Here is a 15,066-nt window from a genome sequence, read left to right on the forward strand (position 1 = left end):
AGAAATCGAGGCCCTCGACTGCTGACATCTAAGGTAGTTATTGTTTTAGCCCCGTGTGATTATGGGAATACCGCTGTCCCCAATCCCATCAGTTGTCCAGCTTCAGTGTATTCACCATGAAAGACGTGAGGTAGGCAAGATAGCCCTGTTACTGCATCCGCCACCCTTGTGTGAAAATGAGTCAAAAGAACCACAAAGAAATAAGCATAGAGAGGGAAGGAATCGTAACCGAAGAAATATCTTCTTTATCTATGTCCATTTCCTCCCACAAGGAAAAATGGCAGTGTCGTTGTACATTACATATAGCTCGCTTTCTCCTCCGCGTGTCACCTTAGCACCTGCACAGCAGAGACCTTTACAATCCATTGCATAGGCTCTCCCCGCCTCCCCCTCCACCCAGCACCTGAGGCCTAAGAAGCAACTCCAGCTCCCTCCACGCTCCTCCGAGGGCTGAACCCCTCCTTCCTGACAGAGTATAGAAGTAACAAACATGCCCCACGGTTTCAGACAGTCGCCAGAACGTGTTCAGTGTCCAATGAATGAAGATGTTTCCTCTGTCTCTTCGAATAGTAATTACATTTTACAAATTTTTTTTTTATGTACTTCGCTTGTTTTTCGTCCTGTTACTGTTTGTACAACAAAAGGGAACGTCCCGCGGCCTGGGAGTGGCCGGTTAGCAGAGCTTGGCCGTCATCTGGTCGGACTGTTTGAGGATCTCCGTGTTGTAGAGGTCCAAGGCGTGGTTCACCCTGATGATCTCGCTGTTGGTCAGCTTCAGGCGGTGCTTCAGCATACAGGAGAACAGGTCCAGCTGGGGCTTCCCGGGGGCCACCGGCGGGGCCAGGCGGTTGATTCGGTCCCGAATATCCAACAAGAGGAGCATCACGGACGACGAGGAGTAGAACTGGCCGCCCTGCGTGTAGGACTGGTTGACCTGCTGCACGGCGCTGCGGAGGAGGTCGGCGTTGAACCGCAGGCTGTAGCCGAACACCTGCACGTCCGAGATCTTGATGTAGAACTGCCTCTTGTTGGGGTCGGACAGGTCCACGGGGCCCTGGCCGGTCTCGTTCCGCAGGACGGTGGCGAGCCGAGTCCGACTGCGCAGGTAGATGTGGACAGTCTCGAAAAACGTCTTCCACCGATTGCCCAGCAAGAGGGTCCAGTTGTAGCACTGGCTGTTCTGGAGGCGGACCTTCTCCCAGCGCGGGTAGCCGAACTCGCCGAAGGGCATGTTCCAGCCCTCCGAGTGGCTGCCGCTGAAGGGGTTGACATAGACGAAGAACATGGGGTCCAGGCTGCTGTTGCGCATCTGGCAGATGCGCATGGACATGCCGATCACCATGTGGATGAAGTCCATGCGGTTCTTGTTGCTCTTGAGCGTGAGGGACATGCGCTTGCGCCACCGCGGGTCGAAGAAAGTGTCGAGGCGGATCTCGTTGCTGACGAAGGTGGTGTGCACGTAGAGGCGCGAGTCCATCTTCTGCAGCAGGTACTTCAGCTCCAGGTCCTGGAAGTCCAGGTCGGTCTCGAAGCTGATGAACTGCTCGCTGCGCTCCGAGTCCACGTTCTGGGGCTCGCAGCGGCCGCGGTACAGCTTGTAGCCCTTGTTGCAGGAGCCGCAGAGCGAGATGTTGGCCAGGCTGCACATGGCACAGCTGTTGTTGCCGCCGATGATGCAGGGGATGGGGCGCTGGCACAGCGTGGTGCTCCCGTGGCACACGCAGCTCCTCTGGCTCTCCAGGAAGGTTCCCCAAAACCCGTTCTCATTGCAGTAGAGAAGCGACTGCACCCTGGCCAGCCACTGCTGAATCGTCCTGGGGACAGAGGGAGAATGGAGAATGTTAGCCACCATGGGCAGGCGGTGAGTGACGATTGTCCAACTGATAATGTATATGGAGACGCCTTAAGAATGAAAGGGCTCTGGAAGTTAGGAGGAGGGCATTGTCAGTCCTTGTAACCCACAGGCCAGCTTATAGGACGCTGGACTTTCCCCTGTATGTTCATTGTCCAATCCACAAAGTGAAGGGGTTGGAGTACACTTCTTTGGGCCCTTTCTAACTCTTTGATTCCATTATACATCTGCCCCACATAAATTTGATTCAGAAAATTAAAATGTATAAATTCAAACACCCCTGCTGGATGACAACAGATTGAAAAAAGGGAAAAATCAGCAATAGAAAGTAGCTTTAACCTGCATCAGATGTTTCAACCCTCACAGATTCTCCCAGGTGGTTATATAACATTCAGCCTCAACAAAAACAAGTTATATTTTATATCACTCTAGAGATGGCGAAGTGCTACCATACTGATGACCTGATATGATCCTGACAGTGGCTTCTCCAACAGGTAAGAAAGATTTCGTTACCCCCATTTTCCCAGAACTCCTCTCAACTCAGTGGAATTTCCATCACAGCCTGTATGTCTAAGTCTCCCTCCCCACTGCCCCTCAACGCTGTGTAAACGATAGCCAACCTGTTGCCAAATCCCAGCCACGGAAACGTTCCAGGAAAGACAGATACTCCACCAGATAGAAAACAACAGAATAGGTAAAAATACGCAAGGCAGTCAGCTTAGCGCCTTGCATCCTTCCTCATTCCTGTGCAAGTCACCTCCTGGCTGTCTTTCAAGCTATGACTGATTCCTTTCATGCGTCTTCTGCTTCTTACCCTGCACGGGGCACATTCACTCCCATTTTCTCCCTTGAGCCTCACAACACCCTGGAAATAGCTGAGGTGGTGCTGGGCATCTCATCTCCCTCTCCTTCCTAATCATGCCGCCCACACTGGGCTGCAGAAAGGATTACATGAATTTTTATGTGAAAGCTTAGCCCCAAACCTGATAGGTATTGAGGGCTTGATAAAAGTTAGCTCCTATGATTCCTGCAAAGAGACTGCCCTGCTCCATTTTATACGCATGGCAATAGAAGCTCAGAGATGAAAGGACGGACTAAGTGAGCAAATAGAGAAGTCTCTTGGCTCAGAGCTTTGGCTTTTTCCATTAAATGTCAAGCAAGAGTGAAGAAAGCCCTTCTTAAGGCTGCAATGGGCTGTGGTGATGGTGATGATGATGAAGGTGATGATGACGAAGGTGGTGCATGATCCCCACTTTAGGAAGCTGGAAACAGAAGCCCTTTTGCATTGTACTGCCTGTGGGAGGAAGGGTCAACCATCATCTACGCCAGTGGTTCTCAACCTTCCTAATGCCGCGACCCTTTAATACAGTTCCTCATGTAGTGGTGACCCCCAATTTCATTGTTACAAATTGAACATAATTAAAGCATAGTGATTAGTCACAAAAACAATATGTAATTATACATGTGTTTTCCGATGGTCTTAGGAGACCCCTGTGAAAGGATCGTTCGACCCCCAAAGGGGTCGCGACCCACAGGTTGAGAACCGCCGATCTACGCGATCATTCCTATGGTTAAGCCACCATGGCCACGCTCAGGAACCCTCGGTTTGGCATTAGAGCCTAAGGTTAAAAAGTGTGCGTGTTGGCCCAAGTAGAAGCGAGTTCCGAGCTCAGTTCTGTAACCAGGAACTAGTCACTTCATGTCTGTAAGCCTCAGTGTCCGTATCTCCAATGAGAATGATAAAGCCCATCTTCTGTGGTGGGTGAGAGGACTGAGTGAGATATTTAAAGGCTGGAGCCCAGCATAGAACAATCATTGAAGAGGTAATAATAATAATAATACTCTTATCCCAGGGAATAAGCTGTTCCTTTGAAGGTATTGAGGCACTCAGGGATTTCACTATCTCTCTGGAGTTTGAGGAAAACCAGTTTTTCATAGGGGACATTTGAAAATCGATACTGTTGAACCAGCTTCCCAGGATGCTGTGCTTTGAAATGAGTTGCTTATCAGCTGAGAGGAATGGAGGCATAATTAGCGAGCTCCTTGAAACTGCTCTGTCTTTTAAATCCATAGAACCACCCAGCCTCTGGCAATAAAACCCCCACCACATTCAGAACACCGGTTTTCTTGTCAGTTTCTCCTCTAGGCTCTAAGGCTTGTAGGGGGTGGGGGGGACCTCCTTCCCTGAACATCTAGCCCAGTGCAGAGACTGGCTCCATATTAGTGTTTGCTGAGTGAATGAACAAAATTAATATTTTTGTTGCTTTTCATTAAGAAAACCTACCTTCCCTTCTCCCCTCCGGACTGCAGTATTAGTTTTCGATACCATCCACCCACACAGCTCAGCCCCAGTCTCCGCTGCGTGAGACCAAGCCCATCCCAGCCTGGAGAACAGCAGCAGGCCCGGCCTTCAGGCCACGCAGCTGGAATGCTAATGAGCTCTGCGGCTCCCACCTCCCAGACCAGAACATTGACTGAATATTGGCTCTGAGTCATCGGATAGTTTTGTGAGCTGCGGGGACCCACCACACGTCTCCGATTGCACGGTTCCATCTGAGGAGAGCCTAATTTCAAAATGCCTCTTTCACATGGCCCACACTTGCCCCTGTCACTCCCTCTCCAAGTGACAGGACAGTACCCCATTTAGAGCTCCTCTGTTCCCATCTGCAAGGCACTCTATAACCCCGCAGAGCGCCCCCTTTCTCGTGTCTCATCATTGGGGTCCTTTGTCAGGGCCGCAGCCCCCACTCCTTGAATCAATGCTTGATTGTGGCTGAACTCTCGGAATCCTCGGGGGGCGGACTAAAAAGATGAAAGTTCCTGGTCATGCTGCAACAGGCAAAGGGGCTAGTGGCGCATTAGGATTCCAGCCCAGTCCGGCGGGAGGGACTGCGGACAGAGGCCCTCTGAGGCGCGTGAGCGAGCGGCATGGCACCTGCATCTCCTGACCTCAGAATAATCAGGAGGTTGTGGGCTGTATCAATGAAGGCATTAATGATATAGCGAGAGGGCTTAGAAAGAGGCAGCGTGCAGGGAGGGGGAAGAGTAGGGAGAGAGGTGGAGCGCGGGGAAGGGTGATCAGGGAGGAGAAAAGGATGTGGTGTTGGAGCTGATGGGGGAAATGAAGGAGCTGGATGAGCAGACAGGGCAATGCAGGAGGCACCTGGAGAGGGGAAAGGTGAGGGGAGGAAATCAGAGTGGGGAGGACAGAAACAAAGAAATGCAGCCACTGTGATAACTCACGGAATATGGGCACTCAATGGGCTATGTGAGGGCGAGTGGTCCTTGAGGGAGGGGGCCAGATGGGAGGCAGTGTTACTATTGAGTTCTGATTCTCAAGGTCAGTGACTTTTCCTTTGCTTTTTAATAACCTTGAGAAGAGCAAAACCAGAAATACAAGCTCATTCCAGTTTGTGTGTTTGTTCTTAAGCAACTTCCAACAATGAGGATGCCACCTGAATCAGATCACCCTCCTATCCCTTCTCCAACTGCAGCCAGGGCTCTAGGTAGTAATTACCGATGGGCAGAAACCCTGCCATGCTCAACAGAAGGCAGCACCCTAAGTGGGCCATGGTAATCAGTGGCTGACAACTACTGAGCACTCACTGTATATACCAGGCATTGTGCTGGAGCAGCATAGCCAACCAGCTGCATGAAGACGAGGCCTGGAGAAGTGAGATAACTTGTCTCAAGTCACGAAGTGACTCCGGGGTCCCTCACTCCAGCACGGGCGCACTTTCTACAACGTACCACAGCGTAAAATTATGACAAGAGGCAAGCGAGAAGTGAGCAGGCCACAGAAAGAGAGATACATAGAAATAATGGAAAGTTTGAGCACGGGAAGGGCCTATTATCACATGCCTGGCTTCCTCTGGACCTGCCAGGATCCTTCTCCGCCATTCACAGATAGTTGGAGCTCAGGACTAGTGCATAGGGAGAGGCTGGGGACCAGGGGTAGGAGGGACTACGATCTATAAATACCACTTCCCAGGCTAGTTGGTGACAGTCTGCCTCAACCCTGGCAACAGAAGACGGCTTAATAGGCCGGCTGGAGGGAGGGGCTCACCAGGGCCTGACACAGCCCCACTGCAAGGCAGTCAGTTGGAGGCAGCGAGGACCAAGTTTTAAAATGCTTTTCTCTGTCCCTGGGGATCCAAAGCATCTTCCATTCGCAGCCAAAGCGAACTCCAATACATCTACATCAGCATCTTTCTGTTGGATGGGGTTTCAATTCATTCTGACGGGGCCTGAGGGGAGGGCGAAAGGAGGAAGGGAGGGAGGGCAGGAAGAGGTGCTTTTATTTCAAAAGCCCACTGGCCTGTATCCTCTGTGGCTCACAGGAAGCGGCCTGGACCACAGAAGCGGAAGACCGAGACTCCGCCCTGGAACTGTCTGGCCATCTCCCTCCTGCTCAGACTGGGCACTGAGACCTGAGTGGACCCACATTTCTTGAGTGCTTTCCACATCAGGGCAGCTTCTCCTCTCTCCTCCCATCAGGCCCATGAGGTAGGACTCCCCGGTGATTTCCACTTTACTCATGTGGCTTTGAGGGGCTGTGACTTGCCACGGTCACACAGCACGGATGTGGCACACCAGAGCCCAGCATTTCTGTATCCAAACGCAGTGCTCCCGCGCTTTGCCTGCGGTTCCTTTCCTACCCGCTAAACCCCAGAACGGAGGAGAAGCTAGGCTCCGGGCCATGGAGACACCGCTGCTCGCCTGCAGGCCCTGTCGTTGCCTCAGCCAGGATTTTCTGGCGACATGACAGGTCTCCCAGTGACACAGCGTGGAGTTGCTCGTCATTGGAGGACGGAGGCTGTGCCACCCAGGGCTTCCCATCAGTGCTTTCAAAGGCACACACCTCCCTCCCAGAGCCACCTGGGTGGGAGCCTCGGCTGGGACTCCTAATTCAAGCAAACTCCCTGCTGATTTTAATTGGAGGTTTTGCCTAAGACAGGAATGCAGCCTGGGCCAGTGGCATTTTAGGGAAGATCATACAATTCGGGTGCCAAGGATGGGGGCGGGGGAGAGACAGACCTAGGCTAAAATAGAAACCTATAGTCCATAATTCCCATTGGCCTACCAGAAGTGTTTGTTTAAAAGTGGAGAGGAAATGAAAAAAAAAATGGAGTTCTGATTTACTGTGTTATTTATGCCCTGTGCTTCATCCTTGGCGTGTCTCTGACATCGTAATGCGTGTCTGAGTGATTCTGTGAGACTCACAAAATGCATATATTCTCTGTAGACCTTCGGCTACACTGGGAAGACAAACAGTTGTTTTTAGGTTTCTGGCGATGTACTGTTTTTTGGTTGTGCGAGTGTGTGTGCATGTGCATGTGTGTACATGCACCAGCACGTGTGTGTTGAACAAATGGTGCTAGTAAGAGATGTATACATCAGTGGTTCCAGGATGCTTGGGGCTCACCTGAAAGCAGCCCGCGTTTATGGATGTGCTGTATGCATTATAACTGGCCATCGGACCCACTCGGTGTTCATCATTTTTCCCAGATAAATATGTTGCCTTTTAATCATTCCCCTCTTGAGTTTCTATCATTGCCTTAATAACCTGCTTTCCCTCCTTCTCCTCAGTTCTTCACAGGATGTCAGAGCCTCTGTGAACGGCTCAATCAATAAGGAGAGACCAAAAGAAGACTTCTGCGGTCCCCTGCCCGGACAAAGATGCTTTCTAGTTTGGTTTTGCGGAGGCAAGGGGGTCGTGTCTGCAGGGGACAGAGGCGAAGGATAGAGGGAGGAATGGGGAGAAGAGCAAGTAAAAATCCAATAGGGGGCTCTTTCCAATTAGGTTGTCAGGAGCTTAATTGGGGAGGATTATGAAACAATTTTTGCAATTATACAGCTCTGTGTCTGCAAGAAGGTGACAGGCAGCATCAGCTACATATTTAAATGCAGCATTTTGCTGTGGGGCACGGTGTGCTGGAGAAAGGGAAGGAAGGGCTGGCAGCAAGGCTAAAAGTAGCGGGTTGCTCCAGGCAGAGGGGCAAGACTGGCTCCTGAACAAAAAGCTAGACAGTGATAAGGGGCTCACCCTGAACCACAAGAACGTTCTTCAAGGTCAATGGTCTGGGCAGGAAGAAGGGTGACCATAGGTATGGGAGTCAGTTAAGGACATGCTGAACTCAGCCCGCCCACGATTTGGCCTTGGATAAGTCACTTCACCTCTTTGATCCTCAGTTTTCTCATCTGTCTCGTGGGGAAGGCAATGCCTACCTTACACTTTCGTCTTAAGAACTAGAGCTGAATGGGCAGAGCTGCTGGGAGGTTTGCGGTGAAAGGAGGTTCTGACTGGCCATGAACCATTATTGTTACTGCGGGTAAAGAATGCTTTTTTTTTTTTTTTATCAGTGTTCCAGGTAAAAATATTCCTCTCCCTGACTAGAAAGGCCAGCTGATTACAGATTAATATCTTAGTCTCACTGGTTCCTCACCCTCCACAGTGTATAATGAATGCTATCTCCGTGATGCTTGAAGAAAGAGCTAGCAACGTGGGCTTTGGAGTCAGAAAAATTGGGTCTTGAATCATAGCTCTGCTCTTCATTACTTAACCTCGAGCTAATTGCCTTTCCTTCCTAAGCTTCAGTTTTCTCAACCACAGAGCAGAATAACAATATGGTACTTACAGGGTTGTTTTGAGGCTCTGATAAGATAATGTATTAAAGCTTCCTACACAGTGTCCCCCATGAAAACAAACTATTGTTTTTCTCTTGAGCTCACATAGAAAACGGTTCCTTTGAAACAGGTCATTGTTGCTTTAAAAATCCAGGGAAATAGTTCAGTAAATGTTACTGGGTCAGTTGAATATTGATATTAAAACAGCAACAAGAACAAAACCTCTTCCTGACACCTCATCTCTTACGTACCCCCAAATCATCAGCAGATGGATTACAGATCAAAATGTGAAAAGTAAAGAATAAAAACAGTACCAACCTGAACAAGACAGGGTTTAGAAGAAAACATAGGGGAGCATCATTATGATATTGGAGGCAGCAAAGGTTTCTTAACATGGCACACTATACAGGAAAAAAATTAACAGGGATGGGGATATATTAAGATTAAAACATATCGATCAAAGATACCTTTCAAAGAGTGAAAAGACAACCCTTAGAGAATGTATTTTCAATACCTCTAGCCAATCAAAGACTATTTCTAATAGGTAACTCCTGCACTGATTGGCCGCTGGGGCTAGTCAAAGGCATTTTATGCTGCCTGGGGTTTGCCACTCCTTTCTGGGTTTCTTTAAACCATAGTAGATGCAAATAGCACAATCTATATTTATCTTGAGAAGGTTCTCACTGAATTATTTAATAAGTGTAATTTGTCCTAGAAAAAACACATGCCTACATATCAGCAAGAAAAAGTCAGATAACCAAGAGGGAAAATAGGTGAATGATATGAATAGGCACTTCCTCAATGAGGATATTTGAAAGGCCGATAAGCACACGAAACTCCACTTCCTTAGTCACCAGGACGATGCCAATTAAAACTGCAATGTGACACGATTGCAGCAGGATGGCTGAACCCAAGTAAAAATAGAAAAGATGGGAAACACCGAGTCTTGGCAAGGATGCTACCAGCGGGGAGGAAAATTGGTTCAGCAAATTTAGAGGAAAACGAAGTATATACTAAGGAATCTACGACATTGAACCTACAAATACTCTTCCATCCCAGCAATTCCGCTCCTAGCATGTACCCAACAAAATGCATATAGGGGCTCACCCAAAGACACCTGTAAGACGACAGCGCTACTCATCATAACCCCAAGCTGGAGGCTGTGAGAGTCACCATCAGCAGTACAACAGACTTCCGCAAAGAAAAAAATATTCTTGAGAATAAATGAGCCCAAAGTACACAAATCTACATGAAAGGATTTCACAGAAGAATGAAAAGGTGAAAGTAGCCAGACACAAGACAAGAGTCCATTCTGTATAGAAAGAGGCAAACCTGAGCAGGGTTTCTGCAGGGCCACACGTATGAATCCCTTTTGTGCACACTTATGTTGCTGAACACTTAGGATGTTTTCACATTCTATCGGTAATACTCCCATAGAACATTTACCCCCCAAATCATCCTTTAAGACAAGTGGAATACTACTAAGATGTGATACCTTACATTTTTATTTCACTGTTAAACTCTATATTTTTATGTCACCTTTAAACTTCCTAAAGCTCTTTGGTGTGGTTCCATAATTTATTTTTTTCCTTCTTTCTGTATTGTCTAAAGTTTTACATATGTCTCCTTTGTCCCCAGTTGACCTCCCCACCCCCCACCCCCCGCCCCAGTGGTTCCATAATTTTACCTTCACAACTTTTCTGTGTCATGGGATGAGTGGAGAGGGTAATCTGGATCTCATTTGAACAATATGAAAAACGAGGCTTAGAGAGCAGAGTGACTTACTGAAGGTCACGGTTGGCTTCCTGTGGCATCACTAAGAGTAACTCACCCGTGTGAGGGTTTGCTAGGGCCCTGATGAGGTCTGAGGTGGGCGGGCTAGGAGGTAGCTCTGGAGGAGGATAGGAAGGAGCTATCCACAGAAGCTGCAAGGACCTAGCTCTATTTCTCTCTTTGTTTTTTGTTCTTTTGTTAATCCTCAACCGAGAATATTTTTTTCACTGATTTTTAGAGAGATAGTGGAAGGGAGGGGGAGAGACAGAGAGAAAGACACATCCATTGGCTGTACATGCCTGGACCGGGGCCGGGGATCAAGCCTGCAGCTGAAGTACATGCCCTTGACCAGGAATGGAACCCATGACCTTTCAGTCTGCAGGCCAACACTCTAACCACTGAGTAACTGACCAGAGCTAGGACCCAGTTCTATTTCTGACTAGGTGCTCTGAGCCTCCAGATTCTATTCTGAACAGGAAGCCACTTCCATGCCCAAGGGAAGAAACCGCACGTGCACACACACACACACACAAACACACACACACAACAACAACAACAACATGTCCACAACAAAAAATCGTCTGAAGATGCTGATTTTCTTGCCCCGTGTCAGCAGATGAACCAACCTCCCTCCTTGCTACACGTGCAGAATGAGAGACAGGCCTGGTGTTGCGTCACACAAACCCTGCCTTAGTCCAGGTCATACACCCTTGTGTGGCCGCTGGGTTCAGCCTCACTGGCTGCCATCTTTTTACCCCAATAAATAGAAAAGCAATGCCAAAGCCATTCTTCGGTAAAAGTGTTGTAGCCCCATGGTTAGGAGGACACTTGAAAGCTCCTATGACTGACAGCTGCCCCCAGCTAGCCCGGGGCTTCTTGTGGGCTTTCACCTCTTCCTCAATAGGACAATTTAATACTTAAAATAGGTCTTTGTCACCAAATGGCCGCCCTCTCTCCTATCCTCCCCACCTCACCCACCCCACCCTTGAAAAATCAGTACATCAGGGACTATCAAAGTAGCAATTTACTCCTGGGGAAACTGTGGGTTTAGGATGGCAATTTCTAGAACACTGGAGCTAAATGATACTTAGACAAGCCTGGTCCATGGGGAAAAGCCCAGAGAGGTGCTGTGACTTGCTTGTGGTCACACAAGTGGTACCTGGAAGCCCTTGGCGAAGGCCACCCATGTACACTCTTCATTCCCCCCCTCCCCCCGCCAGCCTTTCCGAAAGGGATGGCAGCGTTTTACCTGGTGACGGTGCATTGGAGAAAAGGAAATATTCACACTGTCCAAGGACTGCTGGACACGGGCTCTAAACTAATTCCAGGAGACACACAGTGTCACCGGTCAGAACAGGTGCTCAGGGAGGCCAGGTGATCAATGAGCGTTAGCGTAAGTCCTCTCACAGTGGGTCCAGGGGTTATTGCCTATAGTTAGCTCCCTGCTTCCCGAACGCACACTTGGAATTATTCCATAATTGGAATCCTTAGGAACTGGCAGAATCGTCTTCCTTCCCACTTCCGGTATCCACACTCTACACGTACCCACCAAATGATAACATAACACTGTGGAACATTCTCTCCCGTTAACCAGCTTCCAAGAGAATAAAACAACAAAGCCTGCCCTTACGTTGGGGCATGTGGCAAGGGGGCATAAACTTAAGATAAACCCACTAAACCACAATCTTGGTTGACACGGGTCTATAGGTCACTTTTCTATTACAAAATGCTTCCTCGTAGGTCTCTGAAGAGCGCAGACCGCTCTGTCCTAAAGTGTATGGTGATGGGAAAATACATGAAAGGAAAACCCACTCTGTGCGGCAGGTGGGCGTGGATCCTTCCTCATTCCTCCCTTAGGTCTATATTCCTGACCCTTGAGTCTGGGCAGATTCTACCACTGCTTAGACAACACAAGAAAGCACACACGACTCACAGTTTATGATGCAGATCTCAAGAGACTAGAAGCTTCCACGCCGCCCCCCCCTACTCCCCCCAATCTCCTGGAAAACTCCCTCTTGGAGTGCTGAGTCCACTTAGAAGCAATCTGACCACCTTGATGGAGTGATCACTTGGGAAGACCCTGGAGAGAGGGGTCCGCCCAGCCGAGCCCGGCCTTCTGCCGTCTCTGCGAAGGCAGCAGACAGGTGAGTGCCGCTTTCTCGGAACCTCCAGCCCAGCCCCTCTGCCAGCTGAATACAATGAGCGCCTTCCATCAACTCCATGTGTAGAAGAAGAACTGCCCAGCCAATCCTGGCACAAACTCCTGGCCCATCAATCATGAGCGTAATATAATGACCATTGTTTGAAATCTCTAAGTTTGGGTCGATTTGTTATACAGAAATAGATATTCAAACTACTACATACAATGAGCCCAAGAGAAAAGTCAGGATCTCTCTGCCCCATTGTTCCTACCAAGCTAAGTGACTGTACTGGGCAGAATTCTAACATGGGCCCTCCTTCCCCAAGATTCCAGGCTCTGTGAATACGAAATCCCTTCCAGGCCTGTGCCCTCTAATATGGCACAGCTGACCTACATCCTGGGGTGATTAGCTAAGGGGATCTAAAGTCATCAGAGGTGTCCAGTTAAAAACAGGGTTTTCTCTGGCCATTGCAGAAGGAGAACTCCGAGAGACCAAGCCAGAGAAGGACCTGCTGCATCTTTGTTCCTTTGAAGATGGAGGGGTACCTGGCCAGGGACCCGACCCAAGAATGGCCCCTCTGAGCTAAAGGTGAACCTTCTCCCACAACCAGCAAGGAAAAGGTGACCTCAGTCCTACAACCACAAAGAAGTGACTTCAGACAACATCCTGAATGAGCGTGGAAGTGGGTTCTTCCCCAGAACCTCAACGTCTTCGTTCCTGTCTGTGAGACGTAGGCAGAAGGTCCAGCTACACCTGCCCAGACTCCTGACCCGTGGAAACGGTGAGAAAATGAATGGGTGTGTTTCTTTAAGCCTCTAAAGGTCTGGTGGTTTGTTACACAGCAATGCAAAACTCATATAATTATTCTGGCCACTTTCCCACTGTTTCATTGTACTCTTTAATGAAATGACAGAAATAGGTTAGATGATATTTTAGGTTCCCTGACAGCCATGGCATTTCTTGATTTTGTAATTTTAGGTTTAACCCTCCTGAGTCTCAGCTTCCTAAGGCAAGGCATGGATACAGGACCCATTCAGTGCCAGTTTTATCTTATCTACTAGATTTCAACCTCTCTGCAAACAGAGATACCCTTTGTCTTGTTCACCCCTCTACCCCCACACCTCTTGCCTAATGCCTGGAACTTAGCTGATCACTAAATATTTGTTGAATGGAACAATGAATGGATGAATGAATGAAGATTCCGTATAAATATGCCCGTGACTATTCTTTGACAAGAACAAAGGGCTGTGCCAATGTAGGAGAGCAGCAGTGGGCCCGTCATTAATTTCTGTGAGCCTTAGTCTTCTCACCTGTAAATGGGGAGACTAACCCTTGCTCTTGCTCCCTCACAGGGAATTATAAGAATCAGATAAGCTCACTGGTCTGAGAGCCCTTTGCCAACTTTAAAATAACCTGTGCATGAGGCATTGTCTTAGTAATAGTTTATTTCCCTAAGCCAAATGGTGTAAATCTATTCTCTAATTACAGCAGAAAACAAGGGCTTCCCTGCTGCTCGGTTGGCTGCTGCTGGTTAGCAGTCACACCACCTCTCCTCTCCGCAGGAGCGGCACCTGCTGGGATACAAAGCCACCAGCATCTATCTGCTTAAGACCAGCTGAGGAGGAGAAGCTCTAGCAGCAGGAAGGGAAGTCACCAGCGGAGGTACCCCACCGGATCATCTGGGTCACTGCCTCTTAATCTGGGCTAAGTCACTCTTTTTCAAGGCTGTGTACTGAGGAGCCCAGTCTTCCGGCAGGGATGTAGTTCTCTCTTCCTACCTTTGTATGCTTATAAAATGGAAAGCATAATGGAATCTGGGTTATAGGGACATTGTAAGGATTAAATGAGTAAATATATGCAAGCACTGAAAACTGTCTGGTACACAATAAAAGGTCAATCCATGTTAACTATTACATCTTTTTTTTTTTCTCTCACTATATGACCTGAGCAAGTTGCTCCAGTAACAGTGGCAAATTACTAGGAATAAGAGCTTCTGTCTCAGGACAAACTCATAACTGACCACCATGTAAGTGACCTGCCACACTCCCATCAGGTACATGTGGTGTGTGACCATTACAGGACAATCAATACTCATGGCTGGATGGTTGCGGTCCTACAACCCAAGAGTCAGTTTTGAGTGTTCCCAAACCTGTTTATGCCAGTTCTACTTACTATCATTTTATCATGGAATTAAAAGCAAATAAATTGATGAAATATGAACTTTTTCTGTGGAATTTAAATTCTATACAAATATTCTACAAAGTCCAGTTGCTGAGAACAACTCCCATCCATTTAAATAAAGGGGGAGATCCGAGAAAGACTGGAAGGATTTATAAAATTCTACAAACATGTAGATCATTTCTTAAGTCTTTAAACTACTGATCCACTTTGAAAAAACAAAGTTGGAAATATTCTACAGATACTGGTCAGGCGTATGCAAAGATACATGCATACATAATGTCAAATAAAATATATGCACACCCTCCAAAAATATTTTAATCCTATTTGAAAAGACTGGCTGAGGAATATGCATTTATGTTTTAAGTTAAAGTAAAATGTATTTATGTATGTGCAGCTATATACATTGTAGGATTCCCCACTTTAACGTACTTTTTTCAATTAACCAACAAATTATTGGTCTCCCATTTGTCTGATAAGGAGCCGTGCACTTTG

General features: G+C 48.0%; 1 protein-coding gene across 2 annotated transcripts in view; it reads right to left on the reverse strand.

Annotated features, from left to right (window-relative positions):
• Window positions 1-222: 222 nt before the first annotated feature.
• Window positions 223-15,066, reverse strand: part of BRINP1 (bone morphogenetic protein/retinoic acid inducible neural-specific 1) — a 143,123-nt gene continuing 128,279 nt past the window's right edge. For both annotated transcript variants that reach the window (XM_006773978.2, XM_006773979.2), the window contains exon 8: window positions 223-1,814. In XM_006773978.2, coding sequence (XP_006774041.1) covers window positions 674-1,814 — 1,141 coding nt within the window. In that variant the 3' untranslated portion in view covers window positions 223-673. The remainder of the gene's footprint in view (window positions 1,815-15,066) is intronic.

The sequence above is a fragment of the Myotis davidii genome, unplaced genomic scaffold (assembly GCF_000327345.1).
Source record: "Myotis davidii unplaced genomic scaffold, ASM32734v1 scaffold964, whole genome shotgun sequence".
In the NCBI taxonomy this organism is placed as follows: domain Eukaryota; kingdom Metazoa; phylum Chordata; class Mammalia; order Chiroptera; family Vespertilionidae; genus Myotis; species Myotis davidii.